The 24,540-nt window shown below is 49.1% G+C and overlaps 1 protein-coding gene across 1 annotated transcript in view; it reads left to right on the top strand.

Annotated features, from left to right (window-relative positions):
• SLC8A1 (solute carrier family 8 member A1) overlaps positions 1 to 24,538 on the top strand; it is a gene marked incomplete at its 3' end in the record, with an annotated part of 111,582 nt that extends 87,044 nt beyond the window's left edge. Inside the window, exons 3-8 of the mRNA XM_017818761.1 lie at positions 10,169 to 10,275; positions 13,690 to 13,707; positions 15,401 to 15,531; positions 16,361 to 16,460; positions 21,394 to 21,669; positions 24,225 to 24,538. Of these exons, the coding sequence (XP_017674250.1) occupies positions 10,169 to 10,275; positions 13,690 to 13,707; positions 15,401 to 15,531; positions 16,361 to 16,460; positions 21,394 to 21,669; positions 24,225 to 24,538 (946 nt within the window). The remainder of the gene's footprint in view (positions 1 to 10,168; positions 10,276 to 13,689; positions 13,708 to 15,400; positions 15,532 to 16,360; positions 16,461 to 21,393; positions 21,670 to 24,224) is intronic.
• Between the last annotated feature and the right edge of the window lie 2 nt (positions 24,539 to 24,540).

Raw genomic sequence — 24,540 nt, 5'->3', positions numbered from 1 at the left:
GAATGGAAATGGCAGTGTGAAAACACCAAGCAGCACCTTTAGTGCAGAATTTAAAGCTGAGATTTTGGGGTCATTTGTTGATTTAATGGTCCAAACACTGTCACTGTTTAAGGCAGTATTGCCCTAGCAACAGCCCCTCTCTGGGGGTGGCTAGGGAGTACTTCATGGGGCATGGTCTGAGCCTGCTGGCCTTATCCCTGGATAGAAGGGATAAGAATGAAGGATCTGCACCACCTCCCTCGCAGGGCTTGCCTTTTGACATAGTGACAGCATGGCATGGCACTGGGGTGTAGCTCTCAGCTTGGGTAATGGTCTTCAGAAATGCGCATCCCTGATGTTTCAAGCCTATATAATCACAGCATTTCATATGCTGGTACCCAGAGGCTTCATGTCTTTTATACCATCAGGTAACCTCTGATACTGGTCGAGCATGGGGGACTTGCCAAAGGGAGTCTGAACCAGAAGTGAACTCTGCAGCCAGTCACTTAAATTGCTAAAATGTGAACATTACACTTGAACCTCCCTAGAACCCTGGCAGGAGATAACTTACAACTTCTTCTCATAGAAGTTCAGTGTGACACTTGGTGACAAGGTCATAAAAGTTCAAAAGGCTTTTCTGTAGCTTAGGAGTCCATTAGCATCCACAGGGCCCCTCCAGGGAGAGCAGGAAGGATGCTTGTGGTGTGCTATGCTTCCAAATACAGATCACACTGCATACAGCACCACAGGCTGAGACAGTGTCATTCTGTTCTGCAGTTTGCAACTTGAGTGCATGTGCAGCTTAGCGTGGTCTGTTAAGCTGACACAGAAGCTGTTCAGAGGAGCAGGGTGATGCCCATGTGAGCAGCGTGGCACAAAATGGTCACAGGAACTGCCCAGGTCTTGACATCAAGTCACTTGCATCCTTCACTGGGCAAAGAATGATAAATGTAGCCACAGTGAAGTGCTTACTCCTGCGACACCATCAGGAGGCTTTGATCCTGCAGCTGTCACCACACCAAGGGTTTTGGAGGAGTGTCTTGAAAAGAGGGGCCTGACCTTTAGGACCAGCCAGCAAATAAGAGGAATCAGGTGCATTCCAGACAGAGGATGGAGTTAAAATGACAGTGGATGCTGCTCTTGAAAGTGGACCTGTACATTCTATATTGATGTTTGCCCTTTCTGTGGCATGACCTCGGCTGTCACTGAGCATTCCTTGTCTTCTTCTTTTCCCATGTAGAGCTGCTTTTCCAACAGCAGAGCTAGCTGTCAGCAGCCCTGGCAGAGTGGCAGGGCACAGTTGAGCCCCCTCGTCCAGTGTCTTCCCAAACAAGAATCCCTTGCCCTAAAGCCCTGGCAAACAGGATTTGAGATGTGCCTTCCCTGGGAGGGAAACTGCTAGGATTGATGCAAAGTCCTGCTGCAGTGGCACTGCTGGAGCAGTTCATGCACAGCAGATGTATTTTGGGCTTCCTTGAATCCCAATTCCTGATGTTGAAGCCATGCTATTAGACATGGACCTATTATTTCTCATGGTCCCCACTGTTTTGTTTAGTCAGCTTTAACTCAGCAAAGTTTGCTAAATGATTTACAGAACTGCAGAAATGTCCTTTTTGCTGGCAGTTGCTTACTGAAATTCATTTTGTGGAGGCCAAAGCCATTTCAATAAGAGTGATGTCGCCTGTTTGAGAAATATTGTCATGGCAACTATCCAGGTGCACGCAGGGAAGAGCAACTCATATTTATTTGAAAGGTGAGAGCAATTATTGTGGTGAGGGGGAACCTGGCTGCAAAGAAAATCTGCATGTGTATTTGGGTGCAAGAAACACTTATATATGTTTCCAGTTGCTTTTCTTGGGAAAAATGTGTATGAGGACAATCAGGGAGAGGGATAGGTGTTTGACCCAGAGGTCCTCTCTCACTCAAACCCTGTCACAATTTTATTCTTTACCATGCTTGTTTTCCACTTCAAGTTTTTCCGGTGGGAATTTCAAATCCAGCCCAGACCCTTTCTCAGGTGAGCATGTGTCTCTTCCCTGCAACATGCCACCCCACCACCATGGCCGATCTTGCCAATAGAGCATGATGAAATATTGGACTAGCCAGCTCAGTCAGGAAAAAATCTCAGAAAGGCAGAACGGGGGGAAATGTCAGATTTTGGCTCTTAACCCTGTAGGCTTAGAAGTGGGATTTGCAGGGTTTTATACTGAGCAAGGATGTTGGGCTGGGCTGAGCCCTGGGCAGTCAATCCTTTGCTTGCAGCACAGGCTGAATTTTTCAGGACTAATGCAGTTTTTAGCTGGCATGGGCAGGGCTGTGAAAAGCCAGGGGAGAAGTTATTTCTGCTCTGTCAGCTTTCCCAGGTACCTTAAGTAATTGCTGCTGGGGGTGTTTTTGATCAAACTCACATCAAAAGTGTTTGCCTTCCTAGTCATCACTTGTATTACACTGTTTGTGCAAGTTGTCCTTGGAGCTCCAGATACTGATCCAGATGGATCTCTCCTGTTTGATCCCCCAGTGATCCTGCCTCCACCAGGCACTCTGGTAGCTTTCAGGACTGTGGATCATCATCACTAGACATGCATGGCAATGAGATTAGGAAAAAGCAGAAAAACAGTTTAGTCCTGTGTTAGCACATTCAGAGCCATGGAAGGGGAGGCCACAGCTCCAGCTGTCCTGGGACAAGGAAACATTTAAGCATCACCAAAGGCTCAGGTACTAGTTTGGGGCAGATCAAGAGAGTGCCATTCATCTTCACCTAGCTGGGCCCTTGCAGGATGTGACATTGGCGGATGAACAAAGAAGTGCATTAGTCAGAGCATGAAATTCACAGTCAATTCAGAGCAAACATTGATGATTCACCAGAAAAACATTTCTGATCTGACAAATACTTCTCAATATGGTCTTCCTAAGAGGAGAGTCAAGCAGCATTCAGTCTAGCATGTGAAATCATCTTACCTGGCAATCATCACTCCTGAAGAGTATTTTCTGAGACACTGAGCATCAGCTGTGCCTGTCATCTCCCAGCTATTCAAGCAGCAACAGCTCTCGGTCCTCCTGTCTCTGCAGACCACCTCTCACACTTTGTATTTCTGCAAGGCGAGGGAAGAGCAGGCTGGATCTTTTTCCAGGATTTTCCTGGTAGTGATGCTCTGGAGCAGGCCGGTGTTATGTATCTGAGCCGTATGTTGTCATTTAAACTCAACGTATCCTGAAGCCAGAGGAGCAGTTGGTTTATGCAGACATGGAAATGACAACACAGCCCTGTGGTCTCAGACAGACTGATTCAGGAAGCCTTGGGGAAAGAGGTGGAGGACATCTAAGAAAATAAGAGTAACCAGATGAATTTTGGCTCCAGAGGTGGAGGTAAAATAGAGGGACTGTTTCCCTCTCCCCTTGTTTGCAGTGTCCAGGCTGGTTGTGCTCAATCACATTTTTGAGAGGCATTGGACTGTGCAGCCTCATGCAGACCTGGACTGCTGGACCAGCAAACCAAGCTGCCACATCAGATCAGATCACATCCACACTACCCAAAGCATGCGTCACGCTTCGTTTCAGGCAGGTTTTCCTTTTCCCTCCCTGTCATGTTTGCAGCGTGCTGCAGGCAAAATTTTCATTAAGTACAGACATTTCATGTCAGCGAGGCTTGGTTCGGCAAAGGATCCTGCATGGGTGACTCATGGGACATCTTACACATATGGGAGCTCATCAGCAGGAACAGGAAACCCTAATGAACCCTCTCCTCTGTCAGAGACCACTGGATAATAGTTAAAATCATGTGTTATACAAGGTCATTCACATAATCTGGCCCATTTTTGCATCTCTTCTGTCCCTCAGGAAGGTTTGTCCCTGCACTGGTTGAGCAGGCATTTTGTTGCCCTGTCCTTTGTCCACCACCACACACACATCCCTTGCGTCTGGGACAAATGCCTACATCACAGACTTGGGTGTCTCTCTGCCTGTGAGGCTGCCACCTCCTCACCAGAAGGTGCAGTTTTGTTGTCAACTGGTAGAAGAAAAGCCCTATCAGCTCCTTTTCCAACCCAGCAACAAGACAACTTCCTTCCTCAAGTAGCTGTCAGAAATTTGAGCAGTGAAGCTGCTAAGTGCACAGAAGCACTCCCTGGTGCCTCGGTCAGCAGAGTTGTGGGCTGCAGAGACAGGCAGGGGAGCAGCAAAGTCTCTTTGCATCTGTAATAGCATGGATGGAGCCTTGAGCCCCTGTAGCCTCTGAGGAGGTTCACAGAGAAGATAAGGACATTCAGGAGGACGGCAGAGCGTAGCAAAGGCAGGGATGGTAAGAGGAATAGTTGCCTTGCTCTTGGTAGTTGGCTCCAACCATGCCCTGGGGTCTGGTCCAGGCTCCTCACTGTGGCCATGGCCCATTTACACGGCCCTGGCTTCTGGCTCTGGTAGTGCCCAGCTCTGGTGATGGGCCCACTTGCCCCTCTTTACAGGCACTATCCAGTGCCCAGTGATCACATGAGTCGTGTGAGGCAGGGACATTCCCAAGCCACATGCCCATCTCTCATGGCAAGCTTTAACTTCAGCTAATTAAGTGACTGGCTGACAAGCAGACGTATGAGAAATCAATGTGGCAGCTTTCTGTGGGAGCCTGAAAGTGCATGCTAGAACAGGCAGCACTGATGGATGTGGCTCTGAAATATCACCTCTAGAACATGTATCCCTCGTGGCTATTCTCCCTCCATAATTGAATGCTCTCTGGGTGGGAAATGCTTGTCTGTTGGGACATCAGGGCTGGCAGCACAGGATCCTACTCCTGACTGCCTAGCCTGATGTTATAACTATGAATCTGCAGTTGAAAGTCCTCCAAGCATGTAGTTCTCCTGGGTGAGCAGTGGAAGCTGGCTGGGTGACAAGCTGCATAAGTGCACTGTTCCCTCTATTGATTCAGGAATAAGTATCTGTCCAGACAGCAACAGCATGCCATGTTCTCATGGGCAAGCTTGTTACTGGCTGCTATAACAGCTGGTTAGTTGTGTGTTTAGAGATTGTAATTTTCCTGGCCCACTGGAGGCACCATTACTGACTACGTGCAGGTCTTTGCTATTCCAGCTCCAGCTCGTGTGTGGTCTGGGCACAATGATGATTTCTTAGCTGAGAGAATTCTGATCTGAGTGCACAGCAGAGTGGAGTTGGGCAAGATCTCTGGATTGGAAGGGCTCTGGATTAGAAGGTTTCTGGTCCAACTTGTTCTCAAAGCTAAAGCAAGTGCCTTCCCCAGCTGGCATTGTGCTCTATTAGTTCTCTTCTTTGCCCTGCCTTTGCCATTGCACAAAGCCAGTTCGCTTCCCGTTGACAGGAGACTTGCAGCCCTGTCCTGCTATTGCTGTGTCATTTGCAGGCAGACATCTGGGCACTCTCTCTTGCCCTTTCCAGAGATGTGCCCAGAAAATGGCAGGTGGGCTGGCGTGCTTATGTCAAGTGCACATCACTTCCTTTGCTGTCCGCGACACTGAGCTGGCGTTAGCAATCACACTGCTCTCCCTGGCACATGGGATGCTGCAAATGCCAAAAGCTTACAGAAACTCAAAGGGCAATGTGGGAAATCTGCAGAGCATAGCTAAGTACACAGAAACCTGGTCTGTCTAGGAAACCCCTGAGGCACAGATGGCTGGGGCTGGGAGAGGATCAGTTGGAAATAATGTCTATGTGCCTGTCCTCCTACTCCAAGGTGGTTTTGGCTGTTATCACAAGAAGAGGCTGTGTTGGCCAGTCATTGGGTCTGATGGGGTGTATCAGCTCTTCTTTGGTGCCCCATCACCAGCCAAAAGGACTTTTCCATGGGCTATTGTAACTAAGGGTTGTGTGGGAACATTCTGACAAAAGACCTTTATGGTTCGAATGAAATATGGTTTGAAATGACTCCTGACAGAGAGCATTGGACTTGGAGTGAGGGCAGAGCTTTGTATGCCAAAGTTACCAACCTTCTTTCGTTGCTGCTGGGTGTCTGCAAGAGGAGAAGAGCTGGAGCTGCAATTCTGCAAGATGTGTTTTATTCTTTGATTTCCAGTACACGGAAATGAGATGAAACTCATTCCCTCAGCAATTGCTTTGACTACAGACTCAAGGAAGTGCAGTTTCTGGTACAGAAGTGCAGACAGTTGGATGGGCCCTCAGTCTTCATGCCAAAGCAGGGTTCTTTAGCTCAGGTGAAACGGACCAGCAGCAGCTGTGCTTTGCTGCAAACTTGCCCCATGGTATCACTGGGGGTCCCTGCAGGAGGCAGGGAGGAAGGGACAGGGAGGGGTGTCAAGGCTGGTTGTTTAGACCAACACAGGACCTCTATCCCCATGCATTCAAATGTGTTGGAGAGATTCTCCAGAAATTGCTTTTTCCCACCTGCAGTGTGATTGAGGGTCAAAACAGGAAGAAAAAATCCATCTTTTTAAGGGCTGTGGTCTTGCACAGTCATGGGATCTGGAGTGTTTGGCTCCTGGAGACATTAGATTATGGCACACACACCACTGTCAGCCCCAAATCAAAGCTGATTCTAGACCTCTGTCTAGAAGAGACATCTTGGAAACACCATCTAGATTGACCACAGATTCTCACAAGGAGAAGAAAATGTTTAATGGTTTAATCTTCTGATTTTTCCCTCTGTCTCATGGATTTGGGACTCCTGGTTCCTGGCCCTGCAGTGACTGAGCACCGGGGGTTTCAGAGTGATAATCAGTGTCCCTTTGGTTTTCTGTTGTACAAGCACTATCACAGCTTGTGCTGAAAGAGCCTCTGGGCCACAGGAGAGAGAGATTTTAAATCCAAATTTCAGAGTGTACTTGCGCTGTCAGGACTTTGGGTCTCTTCAGCCTACTGTGTCTAGCTGGTAAAGTCCAGGGCAGCTCAGCAGAGCTCAGTGCTGCAGTCGGTCCACATCACTCTGTGAGCCTTAGCCAAGCTGTCCTGGCTCTGCCAGCCACCCACCTCTGCCTCATTCCCACCATGTCTTGTAATGCAAGAAAATAGCCTCGCACAGCAACCCGTACCTCTGAAAAAGAGGACTGTGGGCAGCAGGCTGATAGAGCTGCACCCCGAATGCAGCAGGAGCACAGGACTAGGTGAGGGCACCAGGAACACAGGCAGAATTCCACAGACTCACAGACAGCCCCATGGTAGCTTGTTGCTGCCCACATCCTCACAGCCGCCTCTCTATAGCAGGAGTGAGAGGCAGAGACCATATTGAAGGGTCCAGGAAGAGCAGGGTGATATGAGTGCACATCCTAGATTACTGTAGAAAGCAGTCCTTACTTTGAGGCAGGATAAACTGTGCAGTTGCCTGATCCTCCTCCTTCTCCACTGATCAAAAAATTCCACATGGCCACATGCGTGCAGGACCCTGCAGAGGAGGGTTGTAGCAGGCAAAAGGCAGTGTGATGCAGATCAGGCATGCTCTAAGAATAGCTTGTGTTATTTTCATATACTTGCTGCTTCTCAAACACCATTAGGAGGTAATCCTTTTCTCCAGGATTGCAGTCTCATCCCAGGGACAAATTTGCCTCAGCAATTCTTGCTGGTTGGAGATTCATACAGAGAGTGGACTTGGCATTTGTTCTTCCTGCCCTTTTTTCTAACAGCCTTCTACAGCAGAAAAAGCAGCAGGGCACATTTACCTAACACAGGGCACTTGTTCACCCCCGAGAATGATCACTTGGAAAACTGCATAATAACACCACCTCCTGGCAGTGGCACTCTATGCCCCATTATTCTACATTATTCAAGGAAGTCCTATTGGTGTTGGGTCTAAGTATCAGAAAAATCCTTTTTAAGTGGCATCCTGGTTTCTTTTCATAAGAGAGAGGATTATTTTATGGGGCTTTGAGGTATGCCACACACAGCAAGCCAGAGCACACCCACAGGCAGTTTACATTTTGATACCTCTGCTGCTCTCAGAATTTAAGAAGGCATCCCTTTTAATTAACTTTCCTGAAAAAAAGTTATTTTTTCATACATGAGGGCAGGATGAGGTGTACATTTCAATAGGAATTGTCAGGAGAATTATTGATTTTGTTAGTAATGTTTCTGAAATTGTGCCATTCCAGTAATTCTGCCAGGTTCTCCTTGAAAGCTTAGCTAAGAGCATTTTTATATCCTTCATTAGTTTTTTTAATACACGATAATTTCCCCTAACTCATCAAGGCAGAGCAAGATCAGCTGCGTGCTTGGTAACCGTTTTTCCTGTGTACAAACCTATTGCAGCAATAATTACAAACTGGACAAATTATTACAGATATTCATTATAAAATACAATTACACCGAGCGGTGCTGCATTGTTACACTTTTCACAGCCATCACTTGCTCTTGAGTAAATGGTTTCATTATGAGCATGAAGGGCAAACTTAATACACTCCTGACTCACAGCAAACAGCACAAGAAATCATCCTGGCTGTTCCTCGGAGTGCTTGCGGTGTTTACCTCGAATGAGTAGAAAATGTTGACTCTGCTGCCAAATACTTGTCAGCTTAACAGAGGGGCTCTGGGTGGCCAGTGCACATGTGCAAGGAGAGGAGAAAGCCAGAAATTACAGCAGCATGGCCTGAATTTCACTCCCCTAGAGCGTGGCTTTCTTCCACGTTTATGGGTTTTCAGTGCTGGGACTTGCCAGGAGCAGCAGAACCTCCTTGATCATATATTAGAGCAGCCTTGGGGCTGCTTCAACTTGTGCTGGCTGCTCGTGGAAAGTGCAGAGGAGCCAGGGATGGGACAAGAAACATTTCTTCGAAGGACAAGACAGACAAGCTTGGACAGGGAGAGAGTAACTGGGAAGCTTCTTTAAGAGCATTCACAGGAGGGCAGTGCTGTCAAGTGTCGGGGGAAAGCAAACCCAGTCAGAAGGTCGGCAGCAAGCACAAGGCTACAGACAGTCACTGCACTGGCTTTTTAGTGTTGTTATTCCTTCTTATGTTTTGTCTGGGACAAGGTCAGAGCCAGGAGGAGGTCTTGTCCCATCCGCAATGCCATGAGTGCATGACAGTGAGCAGAGCATTCCAGGGCAGAGCAGAGGCTGCTGGATTTCTGTCTCATATGTTGTCTTTCCAAGGACTTTGCACTGTAGGAAGGATCACAGTAGCACGGTCCCCCCACACCATACCCCTTGTATCCCAGGTTTGGTCACCTTCTGGTGAGCAGCTTTCAGCTGGATGTTTCTGGACTGTTTTCAGTCCCTGAAAAGAGCTGAAAAACTTCTTCTGTGCTAATTTTTTTCCCCCGGTAAAGCAATTTTCACTTTATTGGGGGCTCAAGGAGCAAACCTCTCTGTGGGTGGCCACAGCCTCCTGCAAGGCTTTCATCTTCTGTGATGTGTACTTGTGGCTATGCTCTGGGCAGGGACTCTGCCTTTGGACCTGTCCTGATGTTGCTGCAGGGGCAAATTGAGCAACCCTGGGTCATGTGAGGGAGAATTGCTGCTCAACTCTCAAACAGGAGAAAATTAAACCTTGAAGGCTTGGGAAAGGATGTGCTGCTTGTGAAGTGAAATTAAAAAAGTAAAATCTCACCATCAGAGAAGCTTTCCATCACCCTGCTCTAACCAGAAAGACCATTTTTCCTTTACATTCTCTTCACAGAAAAAGTCCTACTCCAACATCTCTTTCAAGCTTGTAAATTAGAGCCTCCAAAGTCCAAACCGAGCAACTGAACATGATGTTGTGCATGGATCTGCTGTGCCTGGTGAGACAGAGTCTCTTCCATGCACAAGCTTGAGCAGTGCATCATGCTTTCAGAGGCTTGGTCTGTGCTTGTTCCCAGTTCTCATGCCCATGTAGTGTGTGCAGGCTATCAAGGGGCTGTTCGGTACCCTAGGTTTTTGGAAAGGGAGGTGTCTTGCTGCCCCCACTGCCCCCCCAAGACACTTCTAGGGGAAGCTGGCCCAGGCTGTATTGGCCTATGGCCATGCCAGGGGGGATGGCACCCTGCAAGCTGCTGGTGCTCTGACCCTGTGGTCTGTGCTCATCCTGAGGCAAGCTTGGTCCATTGGCTCCTGCCTTTGCTTTTGGCTGTGCTGTCCCTCCAGCCTGTGCTACCAAAACCACTGTTTTCTGTTCGCAGCCCCCTTCTCCTGCTGTTTCCATCCTCCTCTTCCTCCTCTTCTACCTTTTCTTCCTCTTCCTGTTTCCCCTCTCCCCTTTTCCCCCCTTACTCTTGAATCTCTATTTCTTCTTCTCTGTTGCAGCAAAACGATATCAATCAAGGTGATAGATGATGAGGAGTATGAGAAAAACAAGACCTTCTACCTAGAGATCGGGGAACCCCGGCTGGTGGAGATGAGTGAGAAGAAAGGTGGGGGACGTGCTCCGGGGTTGAGCCCAGCCTGTGTGTCCCTGTCTGGCTCACTCATGTCTGGCACCTGCAACACCGAGCTCACATCCCCAGAGCCTATGGAAAAGGGCAGGAGCAAGACCACTTCCCATTCCCTCTGAACACGGCCTTTCCCCAGCTCACCAAGCTACAACCTTGGCCAGGTGGTGGGGATGCTCCTGCCCTTCCCCATATGCCCCAGGAGGGATGTGCAGCCGCTTTCCCCCACCCAACCATCTCTGTCACCACGGCACCCGGGCGGACGTGAACTGCATGTGTGTTCGATGCCAATCATGTGTTTGCCTTTGTCTTGTGTTCCCACAGGAAATTCATTACCCTTAGAGTACTTGACCGTGAGGAGTATGAGAAAGAGTGCAGTTTCTTCCTTGTGCTTGGGGATCCAGTGTGGCTACGACGAGGAGTGAAAGGTGTGAGAGTAAAACCAGACCAGCTCTCGAGACGCTGCCGTCCGCTTTCTCTGTGTCTTCCTACTCTCACACTCCTTTCTCCTCGCACTTTGGCTCCTGGCCGTTTTGCCCTTCCTCCTCCGAATCTTGGCCGCTGCACCTTTTTGCTCTGTTTTCTTTCCTCTGTCATTTTGAGAGGATTCTGCCTCACTCACCAGGGCCCCCGGGGAGCAAGGCATGCTCCCAGGATGGCCCCGGAGCACCTGGGCAGGGGACAATGAGCATTGCCAGCCCCCAGAGATGTTTTGAGAGTAACTGCCCTGCCATGTTGCAGCTACACCTTCGTTTAATCATGTAGAATGTTCAGTCTCGACAAGTAAAAAGGCAACGCTGCATCATTTTTATCAAAAGATAAAACAGCTTTCACTTGAAATCAAATGCATGGCCAGAGCAGTAATTTTAGCCTTTTTATGCTGGCACTAGGATCTGAAAATAGCTGAAAATCACAGCACAAGCAGGTAGTACCATGAGATGCAATCACTTTAGGTAAATCAGGTTATACTCAAATGAAGTTTCATGGCTCTGCATTGGATAATAGCTTCTCACAGGAATAATAAAAACAATTTCCTCTTTCATCACATTTTTGAACCAACTGCAAAACTTCCCAAAAAGGCAGAGTTCACCAATTTTCCCACGTATTTTTTCTGCTGGAAAAAAGGGTGAAAATTAATGGCAGCAGCTAGTTCTGCATGCTATTCATGGCTGAGCAAGAAGCAGTTTTAGAGCCGCTTAAGATATGGACCATTATTAAAGCCTTTGTTGAAATTTGGCAGCCTAATTTGCTCTGTCTGCCTTGGAGCTGCTTTCTAGTTTCTGGGACATCAGTGCTCCCTTCAGTAGGCATGGGGCTGTAATATATTATTTGACAGAGAGGACAGAGAGGGCCCCACACTGAGTGGGGACTTGCCACATTCCTCTTCAGCTCAGGTACTGTCTAGGTCAGCTGCGTCATCCCCTCCATCAGCTTTCCTGCTGGTTTATGTGACCAGCTAGCAAAAGCTGGGCTAAAAAAATCAGACACACTGGCATGACTCAGGCACTGCAGGTGGGGTCTGTATCATTAAATGGTGCTGGTGGCATCTATGGAGCATAGAGAATGTTGCCAAGATAAATTTACACGTGGACAACTCAGCAGCTCCAGCTTTGCCCAGCTTCACAAGGGCCAGTGTGGGCTCAGCCTTGCAAGTCCAGCAAGGGCAAATATGCTTTCCAGGGCCAAGTTTGAGAATTGTGGTACTAACTCTGTAGATCCCAGCTGAAAGTTTTAGCTAAAAATAAAAGGAAAAGGAAATAAAGTTTCTCATTTTCCTGGTCACAAAGATAACTGAGGAAAACTGAGAGAAGCTGAGCTTTGAGAACTCACTGGCTGGAAGACAAGTCAGAATTTTAAGGGGTGCTATTTGCTGCTTTGGCCATGCAATCTTTTTTATTTTTAACTCGTTTCTTTGTACTTGGTTTTGTACAACAGGCAGAGGTAGTGGTGACAAGGGCAGCCCAGAGACAAGGGCATCTCTGTAATGTCACCCCTGGGCCACAGAGCTGTGTTGGGGTCTGCATCTCAGGGGTGTGAGACCCACCGGCGCACTAAGCAAGAGGCTTTTTCTTTTTGGAGACCTAAAATTTTGAGCAACAAGATCCTTGAGCCAAGCCTTGCCACAGACTTTTGTTCTCTCATTGCATATGACAAAAGTACAGCTGTATGCTGGAGATGTTGCTCCCCATTGGACAGCTGGAGGAGGTCAAAGCCAGTAGCTGCTGCACATGGGACATCTTGTGTCCTCCCCTGGGGCAGAACTGCCTCCGAGACCAATGGAAGATCTTGCACATAAAATTCAAAGTGGGAAAACTAATTTTTGGAGTGTGTCTTTTAATCCCATATCCACCCCATGTTTGCAATGGTTTTTATTTTAAATCCACAATCCCATGAAACCTTTCTGTTCCTTTATTTTTAGTGCCTTTCTCTTAACACTAATGGTATCCTGCAGCCTTACAGATCTGAAATCTCTGCCTTGGGATCTGGTGTCTTTCTGTGGATATCCCTTTTGATTTCATTATTCATTTACTTTTCTTCTTCTGTGTTTGTCTCTGTCTCCTTCACAGCCCTGTTGTTGAATGAGCTTGGTAAGCGCGCATTCATTTTTCCTTTCCATTTTTCCAGTTTGTGTGTTTTCAGAAGACAATTGATTTTGCTTGAAGTTTTTCTTTGCTCGCAGCATTCTCTTTTAGGGTCATCAGCACTATTTAATTAAACCCAGATATCTAATGCCCCATGTCTCTTTAGAGTAGAGTCCCAAAGTCACCAATATTAATGAGTGGTAATCCGCTGTGGCAAGGAGCATTTTTTGGGGGTGGTTCAGTTACGGCCATAGTATACCTGCCAACACGCCATGATACAGGCTTGTGGCATCCAAATTAACCCATCCCCTCTAACACTAGTGTGGCAGAAACAGGATTTCTTGGAGACTTAGGGATGCTTGTGGCTGGACAGGAAAACTGGCCAGTCCTGTTTTGAAGAGACAGTGCAAACTTTGCCTCCTGTCTTGGGAAGACTCAGAGCCTATCCAGCCTTTGCATTTCCTTGCTGGTCATTTCCAGAATAGGACAGCTGGGAAGGGAAGCAAAGCCATCCTGTTTCCCCAAAGCACCCACAGCCCTGGGGCAGACTCACACTGGTTTTACCCCCTCCACAGCATATACTGGATACCAGGGGGTGGCAGATTGCAGATGTGGGTTGAAAAGCCTGTGTTCAGGTCTCCCCACACTATCCCTGGGGTACGTGTTGAGAAGCAGCCTCCATGTCCACAGTTCCTGGCCATGGAGCAGGGAAGGACCACCTTGTGGGCTGCAAGGTGTCTGTGTTGCTGTGTGAATGCTAATCCTCATTTATTCTCTCTCTCTCTCTCTCTCTCTCATTTTTGGTTTCATCTAGGTGGCTTCACCATCACAGGTATGGATTTCTAGTCTTCCCCCTATCCCCCGCTTCCTTTCTCTTAATGGCCATATGCTCACCTTGCTCTTTCCTCTTGGTTTCCTCTTTGCTTTTGTTCTGTCCTGGAGGGAAACTCTGGAATGGTAAGAAGGCGCTGAGCTGTGGCCCCACTGCCCCAGCCGGTCTCTCTAACACAGTGTCCTCTCACAGAGTGCTCTGCCTGCCACACACACCTAACTCCACCTCGGGGAGGGTGAGCTGTCACTCCTGAAGTGACAAGCAGCCCCACTTCATCTCTTGGAGCAAGGTGGGCTTCTCCACTTGATCCAGTTGTCCCCTCCGTGCTGCCCACACGGGAGGTGTGCACAGGGCTCTGTCCTCCCCAGGCAGCCACCAGGGTGCCCAAGCACTGTGGGAGGGGCAGGATGCTTTAGCCCCTGCCCTCCCACCAGTGAGACCCAGCAGCAGGGCTTGCTCCTCTGTCATTAGCCAGCCAAGCATCTGTCATTCAGCCAAGCACTGCAGGACGAGAAGATCCTGGGTCCCACACATTGCAGAGCAGCCCCTCAGGAGCCCTGGAAACAATAATTCAGACCTAGGAAGCTTTGGCAGTGAGGTGGGTCCCTTTGACAAGCAGGAGGAAAAGGGCTTTCCTGCAACTTATTGCTGTCTGTGCAGATGAGGGGCAGCCAGCAAGGGAGCAACACTAACCCCGTGTGACGTAGGAATAGTTTACTAACTGCACGGTGACAGTTTGCACAGGGTGTCCAGTCCCTCCTCCTGATGTCCTGCTGATCACTTTGATAGGAAAACCCATCTTCAGGAAGGTCCAGGCTAGAGATCATCCTCTTCCTTGCACCGTGGTCTCCATCCAAGGTACCTATAGCGTGACACCTGAGGGCCACATCAATCCCATGTGGACTGACTGCGGTGTGTGCCTAGTGACAGTTTAACTCCAGTCCTTTTAGTCCTGACATTCTTCTGCTCATCCCTCAAGTGGACTGGAAGGGAGTTTAGTGGGGTCTGCACAAGGGACAGTGACAAAGGCCATGAGCTGCAGTCCCCATGCCCCAGAGGTTGCAGGGATGCCAGTGGAGGTGCAGACCTGCTTCACTGCTTGTGTAGTCCCTCTGCTGCTGCCTCTCTCAGGGTTTGGGGCCAGGCACTGGCCTTTGGATGACTCCTCACACCCGGATGGCCCAGTATTATTTCCTCCAGCCCCACCATCGCAGCAGGAGTTGACTGCCAGCTTCCTCTCTGAGGCAAAACCCTGCTCAGAAGGAGGCAGAGCCAAGATTTCATATGCGTCTCAGCCCTGGGGTTGCTGGTAGCTCTCTCTTGTTGTAACAGGCTGATGGAATTGTCCTGACCATACCCCACTGTAGACCTGGAGTGCTGGGAAATGGAGCAGCCCTAGTGATAATCTTTCCCCTTCCCAGCATCCCTGTGGAGAGGCAGTGGGTACCAGGCATAAAACTATTCCTCAGCACTAAGGATGAACAGGACTCCTTCTGAACTTGGATGAGTTGCAGACCTCTTGCTAGTGCTTCTCCCTAAAACTATCTTGTCTATTGCTCCATGAGCTCCTTCTCCACTGTTCTGTCGCTCATGCTCCCACATGGAGGCTTCCTGACCTCCCCCTCTGACAGGAAGCCACATCCAGAGAGTGACCAGCTGGGCCTGGTTCGCTGATGGGCTCTTTGCTTTGCAGAGGAGAATGAGGAAAAGCAGCCACTGACCAGCAAGGAGGAGGAGGAGCGTCGCATTGCAGAGATGGGGCGCCCAGTCCTGGGGGAGCACACCAAACTCGAAATCATCATTGAGGAATCCTACGAGTTCAAGGTACTGTCCACATCCTCTGTCCCTGTTCTTCTTCCTCTCTGGCTGGGGCCCCTCCTTTTGGGTTGGCACAGCATTGGCAAGCACACGTTGATGGTATTGCAGCAAAGCGAGGTAACACGTGGCATCACAAGGTCTCAGAGCAGAACCAAGGGACACTTTGGAAGGTGACTGAGCCAAGGCATGATGAAAGGCTGAGGGTCACTACAGTGAGATGGCAGTGGGTTAAAATACACTCTGCATCTTCACTGTCCATTTTAGCCCACAGCCATGGTCCTTCGGGGACTTTCTGTCCCACCCACAGACTCTTTGTGGTTGTTATTATTATACTAGAACCTCAGTCTGGTGAGCATAAGAGCTGACTGAGGTCCAAAATGCTGCAGGTTGCTTTAAAACATAACCTTGTTCTCACGGTGGTGTGCTACGCACAGGTCCTACTTACAGGCTTAGGACTCCCAGTGCAGAGGGCTGATACCCTAAATGCAAGTAATGGTTGTGCAGCTCAGCTGCCATGAATGCATGTGCCAGACCAAGAGCTGAAAACCGGCCATTTAATTCTTTTCCACTTTTCTGAAGTATAAAAAAATAACAGACCACCCTTACTGTGTCTCTGAGATGCTTCAAACTCCCATCATGAGCAAGCTTCAAAAGGTCTTTTTTAGCAGCAGAGGGGAGAGTTGCTGTTTTTGCTGCTGGGGCTCTTGACCGGAGCTTAAAATCTGCTAAGCTTTTTCTATAAATGCATGGCTGTAAGCACCAGTGTGAGTGGGTTTTAGCCCAGTATCTCCAGCCTGATAGTCCCTAATTCTCTCCTCTGCATCTCTATCCACAGAACACAGTGGACAAGCTCATTAAGAAGACAAACCTGGCCCTGGTGGTTGGCACAAACAGCTGGAGGGAGCAGTTTATTGAGGCTATTACTGTCAGCGCGGGTGAGTTTGGACCACAGCTCCAGGTGAATTACAATCAGCCTTGCTCACTACTCGGCTTGGCTGCATCAGTAATACAGGCTGTAGAGGAGCAGCAGGAGGCAGAACAGCCAACAGAGTTATTTACAGTATCTGCATAAATAAGGCAGCTGATTAAATCCTTGTCTTATGTGTAGGAAACCTGATGCATTAAGTGTGTCTGTAGTGCTGGACAGAGCAACACTCTGGCTGTCACCAGACGGCAGAGGGGAAAAGCAAGTTCAGTGGGAGAGATCTGGGAGATGAACTCGGTGTTGAAATTCAGACAGGCACAGATGATGTTGGTGCCAGGCAGCAGTGCTCCCCATCCCTGGTTCTCCCTGTACCGCTGCACTGAGGGCAGCGCAGTACTGAGGGTGCCAAGCCCTGAAGACAGTGACTCTCTGAGAGCCAAAATTTACCTTTGACACCCTCTGCTTTCAGGAACTCCTGCTGCTCCAGCCACCTGCGGCTGGAGGTTTATGGCTCAGCATCCCAATAACTGCAGCAACATGTAGTAGCTGTGGTTGGGTCTGATCATATCTGATCATATCTTCCCTCCCTTGGAGAATTGTCTTTCCCTCAGAAATGCCCTGTTGTACAGTTCTCGCAGGTGCCGGTGCCATGTTTACCAGTATGCCCAGTACAGGATATATTATTGTTCCCACATCTGTGGAAGATGAGAGAAAGAAGATCTCCTCCAGATGTTGTTTTAACAGACAGAGAGACGATAACTCACTGACTGGATGTTACAACCTCCCAGCCCAGCCTGGGCTCTGTGTGCACACATTAGGGCAAAATCAACCAGTTTAAATTAAATCTCTGGGGATGGCAGTTAGAGCTCATCTAGCTAATTGTGCACTGAAATGCATGGGGGAGCACTTACATTTCCTACCTCGAACGCAGCTATACAAGGTAACGTCTGCCCAGCACAGAGTAATTAAAAGTGATGGCCGTCCCATTTAACCTCTGCCTCTGAAAACAAGGACAGGACATTGTGCAGCAGCTATCTCTTCAAATTGCGATCCCTTCTGTTGTAGCATAGTTTTTCTCAGAGCCTCCAGGCAAGAGCCTCCCATTATCTTGGATACAGCCTGAACATATCGTGCAAGACAATCCTTGCTGCAGGTTTTCTAGCTAACATGGCTAAACTAATCTATGCCAGAACCAATTATTTAATTGCATCCCATATTAAGGCAAAGATAATCACTGATGCTTGGATCCTGTTTCTGTGACACATGTAAAGACTACAGTTATGTGAAAGCCCTGTTACCACCATGTCTTGAATATATAGTCATGATCAATGCTAACAGGATGATTAACAAACATTTAATAAATGGGATACATTTTGGTGGACATTAACTGTGCTTTGCAGTTGGGAAACAGTAGGTTGTCTCTGAGCTCTGGACATACCCAGGCTTTAGCTCCTCAACCTTTCAGCCAGACAAGTTAAAATACCTTAGACACTGGAGGCTGAGTTTGAGGTTTTTCCCTGCAGCTCACCATGGAGAGCAGGTGAAAGTCACACATTTCCACTTCAAAATGTAACATCCCAGCTGAGAAAAGAAACATTAAAACCCCATTTCCCACCCAGTGTGCAACTTACAGCAGTGTTTGCAGGGAGGCTGGGCGATGGAGCAGCAGGTTAAGCTTGTGGAAGGGCAGTGCAGGTGCAGGCACGGCTGTGCCACACCATGCCATGCCATTCCACACTGTCCATGAGCCTCTCACCCATAGCTCCTTTAGTGTGCACCCAACAGCTGTAAAGTTTCTTCCACAGCAAAAACATCCTGGGGTTTGCGAGCCTGTTCCTGAATGCACCCCTGGGTCACCATCCGACATCACTCTGCGTTTCAAGTCACCTTCACAGGATCTGGCCAGCTCTTCAAAAGGGAGCTGCTCAACATAATGATGGGCAGATGTGGATGAGTGTTATGGCAGTGGCACTCATATTCATTTTTCAATCTGTTTCATCATCTCTGTAAAGATTTAGGTCCATAACAGCCCTGCTGCCATGCAGCTTGGCAGGGGATTAAAATACCTGCTGCAAAATTATAGCACAGCACAGTGTATCCTGCCACTATCAGCCTTTGTGCATTGAGGAAAAACATAGGCCCATGTAGGCTTTCCAGGCTGGAAAACTTCACGACTAGGCACAGGAATAGGTACTTATATCTGCCAAAACAATAACGCGATGCTGATGATTAGCTACTGCTTTTGTCATAGTGAGTTTGAAGCTTTGAAGCCAAGCAATGCATAATTTTTCATCAAGTTACGGTAGAGACATCAGCAAAAGTGCTTTGAAGACAAGCAATGTCTGCAAAGCTGCACCCCCACAAGATGCTGAGTAGAACTTTTCCCTGGCTGGTCATGGCTTTAGTTGTAAACCTCCAAAGATTATGTCCATTTGGCCTCCTCCTTCCCAGGAAGGATGCCATGTCTTGTTTCCCTGGTTGACTTCTCACCTTTGTGATGAGGCAGAAAGCACTTGTTGTTGTGAGCAAGCAGCTCACCAGCAGCTTCCCCCAGTAACTCTGTTGTTGTGGCACAGAGCCACCATTTGAACACGGGGTTAGTTGATACCCACATGTTGGTACACAATATACAATCAAGACCGTTTTATTCACCCCATGGGAGGCTTTATACATTTTGTTATTCCATCAGAGAACCACACTGTGGAGGAAGATGTGAAAGGAGGAATATTCGCCCTGCCCAGGAGCAGGGCAGGTAAAAGCAACACAGTCTCATTCGGAATGCTGGCCTGATTAGCACTGGGAGCTGCTGGGAGAAGCTTCTTTTCCCAGGCATAGAGCCAACATCCCCTTAAACCCTTGGGACCTTGTCCCCTTGCCCACTGTAGTGGAGCAGAGCAGAGGCTCAGGTTTCACTGGGTGCTCTTGGCTACTCCGGGTCTTGGACCCTTTTCTCTGCTATTCTGAGGTGTCCTCCCTGGAAGCAGAGCCAGACTCACTCAAGCTGTCTGATGGGCATGGACCATATATTGAATCCTTCCATTGGTAAGGAGCTCCTTCCAACAGCCATGCAGGGAGATCTGTTAGTCCACATCCTTGGTGGGGAAAAAAAAGTATCAAAGACAATAAAATATCACCAAACAGAGTACAATGGATGCCTTTAACACAATTTGCAGTGGCCTTGGAATCCCTGACGTTCATGACATAGAAATGCATCCTTGTTCCTTAAGGGAAACAGGAAGGCTCCCTCTGACTTAGATGGAAGAGCGTCACCTCCCCTCCATGTCTGAGAGTGGTTCCAGTTGAGAGCAGGAGCGGTTTTTATCTATCCCACCACACTGGCATTATGCACTGTGCCAGGCTGGGGACACTCCACATTTGCTATGCAGGCTGCCCAGAGGACAGGCTGCCCAGCAGGCTCATGAGATGGCTCAGCAGAGCTGTGGGAGTCAGGCAGGAGGTCACCAGCCCCAATGGGCTCACTGGCAGGGTAAGCCCCACACAGTGCGGGCTCCATGGATGCCGACTGGTTTTGGAGAGACAGGTGAGTTGCCAATGCCGGGAGCAGGGAAGGGAGAAACCAAGACACCTGCCTGGACCAACACCCCATGGTCCTGCCAGGACGAAGATGAACTGGGCCAGTGTAAGGGGAAAGGGCCAAGAAACCAGGGCAGGGGGTAAGGACAGTCCGCTGTCTGCTGAACTCCTTCCCTGTGACCCACAGGAGGGCTTTTGGACAAGAGCCTGCCTGCACATCCAGGGGCCATGGCTGTGAATGTGTAACTCCCTGAGAGCCTTTGGGGACATGCAGCAGCATTCCCCCACAGGGTCAAGAGCCCCTGGGACATCAGGCAGGATGGGCATGAGGACTCATCCCCAACTCCTCATCCATACTGGAGACCAGGTCTTGCAGGTGCCACAGGGACCACAGCCATGAGCAGGGGTGGGCTGGGAGGGGCTGAGTGCCCAGCACAGCACCAGGAGAGGCAGGGTCTGACCCACGCAATGTGCCTGGTGAGCAGAGGTAGAGCCATGACTGCTGGCAGGCTCACACTGGGAAAATGACCCCTGCAAGGCATTAACAACAGATTGATAAGAAGTGAAACACTGACATGGATCAGGGACGGAAAATAAAAAGAAGAAGGAAAATACATTTTTGCTGTGACAGATGATGCCCCATAACTGGCTCATGACCTGGGGTGCTTGACAACTACCTGGAAAGGAGCGCAAATGGGAAAGTGCTTTTTTGTGCACTGGGAGTGCCCCCTGACCTGGGTCAGACCAGACACAGAGGAACGAGCAGACAGAGCTTATAGGGAGGCATGTGAAAGGGCAGGGAAATGCAACAGGGAAGGACAGTCAGCAGTGATGGGCTAAGGAGGTTCTAGGGGAGGCAAAAATCCATGGCTGGATCCCGGTTTACAGAAAAGGTAAGGTGAAGCACCAGAGCTAGCAGCTCATCAACCACCAAAACCAGCTGGCACTTGTGAAAGCAGATCAAAAGGTTCTTCCTTAGGGGAGTCTCTGTGAGGTACATGTTGCTTTCAGTGGGTTCACCTGCCCCAGTCAGCTCCAGCCGGCATGAGTTCGGTTATTTCCCACATCTTCTGGGGAAAGGGCTCTTGAGCAGGGACTGAGGCCCAGGAAGCATCTGATGGTTAAACTCAGGCAGAGGTGCTGGCATGAGGCTCTGCATTTTCTGAAGTGCAGGTGGTTTTTTTAAACCACTGCCTTTGCAGGGAGTCTCTCTGTGCTGTGGGAAGGGGCATGGAAAGGCCATCGAGCCCCTCTGATGGTTGCCCAGAAAATAAGATACTTGAAAGTCAAGGCTTTCTAGGATCCAAATCCTGAGAGACAGCACTTTGTAGACTGCAGTATGCACAGGAACTTTTCCCAACCTCCCCCAGAGTAGGCAAGTCTAATCAGGCACTGCTGGTTTTCTCCAGGGGAAGATGACGATGACGATGAATGTGGGGAGGAGAAACTGCCCTCCTGCTTTGACTATGTGATGCACTTTCTGACCGTCTTCTGGAAGGTCCTTTTTGCCTTCGTGCCCCCGACAGACTACTGGAATGGCTGGGCCTGCTTTGTTGTCTCCATCCTCATGATCGGCCTCCTGACAGCTTTCATTGGCGACCTGGCATCCCACTTTGGCTGCACCATCGGCCTGAAGGACTCGGTCACCGCCGTCGTATTTGTCGCGCTGGGGACATCGGTGCCAGGTAAGGACAACCACAGGGTTTGTTGTAAAGGCCCGCCTCTGCTCAGTCCGGGTCTGGTTTTGGGCTGGGAAAGCTGTGCTTTGCAGGACCCTGAAGGACAGATTTGAGGTACGTGTGGAAGTTGTTTTTCAGCCTCAGATGAGCCAGGATAGAACCAGGATGTGGGTTCAGTCCCATGGAAAGTATTTCAAGGACCTTCATCTTGCAAAGACTGTGAAGTACCTACTTCTGTGGGCAACCTGCGTGGCATCCACTTTCAGAGTAGGAAGTTGGTCTTTGATTCAAATGCTGCTGGTGTTGGCAGTCCTGCACTTTCTTTTTACGCATCTGCTGCTTTAACCTTGCTCCTGGGTGATTTAAGTGCTAGTCCATACCCAGGGTGCACTGCCCAGCACGGACACCTTTGTGTGAGACCACGTTCAGATGGATCAAGGTGAGGTTGCTGAGCTGGGGGAGCTGCTTGAAATGCAACTCGTGAAGCCCCTAGAAGGGGCCCCACAAATATTTGGCATGGTGTCTGATCAAATGGGCACTCAGACTCAGAAGGGAGCAGAGACTGAGGATTGACCAGGGAGAGGGTAAACCACAAGTTTTCATGCCTACACACCACTCCCAATGCATTCTGGCTTGCTGCAACCCAGCCTCCTTTTCCACTGGCTCAGCAAAGGGCTTCACTTAGGGATGAATTGGTGCACTGGAGAGGATGTTTCCAGTGGCACAGTTGCTCTGGGAATTCCCATGTCAGCTTGTGTGAGAAAGCCTATGCCTTCCACTCACCTCTTCTATGGGCTGTGCTGGCCAGGCAGAGCCTGGTTCCTGGACTAGGGGCTCTAATCCAACCCAACCCCCCCTCGTATCGGTCACACCTTCCCTCACCACCTTCAAACTTCCACTTACCAGCACTCAAATGCTCAGAGATCCTGAAATTGTCCTAATGTTATCAAAGGCAAAAAGAAGAAGCAGCATAACCAAAAGGAAGAACAGATTTGGAGCAAGGCACCCAAATCTGAGATTTGAGAAGAAGGAGCGTTTTTTAGACCTCTGGCAGTAGAACTTTTAGGCAGGAGGTTTGCAGGGCTGCTTCACACCCTTGACAGTGAAAAATCTTCCCTCCTGCTTTTGTCGACAAAAGGTGGCATTTAAGAAGTTCTTTTTAGAATACATTCAGGTTCTCTTGTTTCAATTGGCTCCCAGACCTCTTGTGTTAGCTGGGTGCTAGTTGGGCTCCTCCACACCTGCTTTCCGGGAGACAGGCAGGCATCAGAGGGGTGTGCAGTGAAATCAAGACTGACAGGGACCTTCCCTACATTGAAAACACTGCTCAGGCTTGTGGAAGTGCATGTAGTTTTTTCCACGCTCTGCCTGGCACTGGCAGTGTGTCCCATTCCTTCTCCCACGCTGGCATATGGAGAGCCACAGAGGCATCAGTACTGCCCCACAACTCCGTTACTGCACTGTGACCAAGGCTGAGAAACAAGGGAAATACCTTTTCCTTTCCTTAGCAACCAGGTGCATTTCCATGGCAGCTGTGCTTTTTTATCTAAATAAAGCAGCCTTTTGATTTCTTTGCTGCAAATGAACCCTCTCTCTGTGCTTATATGTGCCCACATATGTTACATGGAATGGGATCTTTGTGCCAAACTGCACTTGGCCATCTCACCTTGGAGCCCCACTGGGAAGGAGTGGAAGGAAAATTCTATAGAATTAAAACATGAAATTTGACCTCACTGTTTTCTTTTTCTGAGCCACACTTGGCTGCCTGTACCCAAGGTGATCTGGGAGTGCAGCTATGTCAGAGACTCATCTTCTCTTTGTTAGCTGAGAGCGCTCACCTGGAGGCTAGTCCCTCCTGCTGCTGCCTCCCCCTGCAGATCCAGAGTGGGTTTGGATGTAAAATCAGCACTTCCCTGTGGTGCAGAGCAACGTCATGCTGGTCTGCTTGACACAAGGGTTTCCATATAAAAGGTCAGCCAAGTTTTATCACTGATATTAAAGCCAATGGAGCACCTGGGCAAGCATGCACCATTCTACATGGTTTTTCTTCCCAAGGGGTGAAAGATGACCTCTGGTTTACCAAAAGTGTCAAGGTCACTGGACTTCAGTGAGACAAAAGATATCAGAAAAACAACATTAAAGCAAACTCAGAAATACAAAAAGAACTTCAGGGGACCTGAAGGATAGATACAAACCACTGTGGCTCCACAAAACTTTTCCAACCTTTCCAGTTTTTTTGCAAGTGAACAAATTAGTGGATGTGGGAGAAGAGGCCAATGCAGTGTAGTGTTGTCTCTTGCTTGAAGAACTGCAGGACGTCTGAGGCCATATTTCTGAACATTGAGATTTCCCTCCTGTGCATTTCTGACCCTGATTGTCACTCTGGCTCTGGCCAGTTGTGCTCTTCCTCAGGAGTGCCCACAGAATGGCTGTACCCTATCCCCTTACCCATTATCTTCTTTCCCCAGGTGTGGCCATTGACATTTGTCCCCAGGCTGCCTGCTGCTCTCCCTCCTTACCTGGATGTTTCCTGAGGGTTTCTCTCTTCCTTTTCTTTGCAGACACATTTGCCAGCAAAGTAGCAGCAACACAGGACCAGTATGCAGACGCCTCCATCGGGAATGTCACCGGGAGCAATGCTGTGAACGTTTTCCTGGGAATTGGGGTAGCCTGGTCCATCGCAGCCATCTACCACGCGGCGCATGGACAAGTCTTCCAAGTCTCACCTGGCACGCTGGCCTTCTCCGTCACCCTCTTCACCATTTTTGCTTTTATCAGTGTGGGCGTGCTGCTCTACCGGCGGAGACCCGAGATTGGAGGTGAGCTGGGCGGGCCGCGGACTTCCAAGCTGCTCACATCCTCACTCTTTATCCTCCT

This window comes from Lepidothrix coronata, unplaced genomic scaffold (genome assembly GCF_001604755.1).
Source record: "Lepidothrix coronata isolate B3197 unplaced genomic scaffold, Lepidothrix_coronata-1.0 Scaffold71, whole genome shotgun sequence".
In the NCBI taxonomy this organism is placed as follows: domain Eukaryota; kingdom Metazoa; phylum Chordata; class Aves; order Passeriformes; family Pipridae; genus Lepidothrix; species Lepidothrix coronata.
This window is presented reverse-complemented; position numbering and strand designations above follow the sequence as displayed.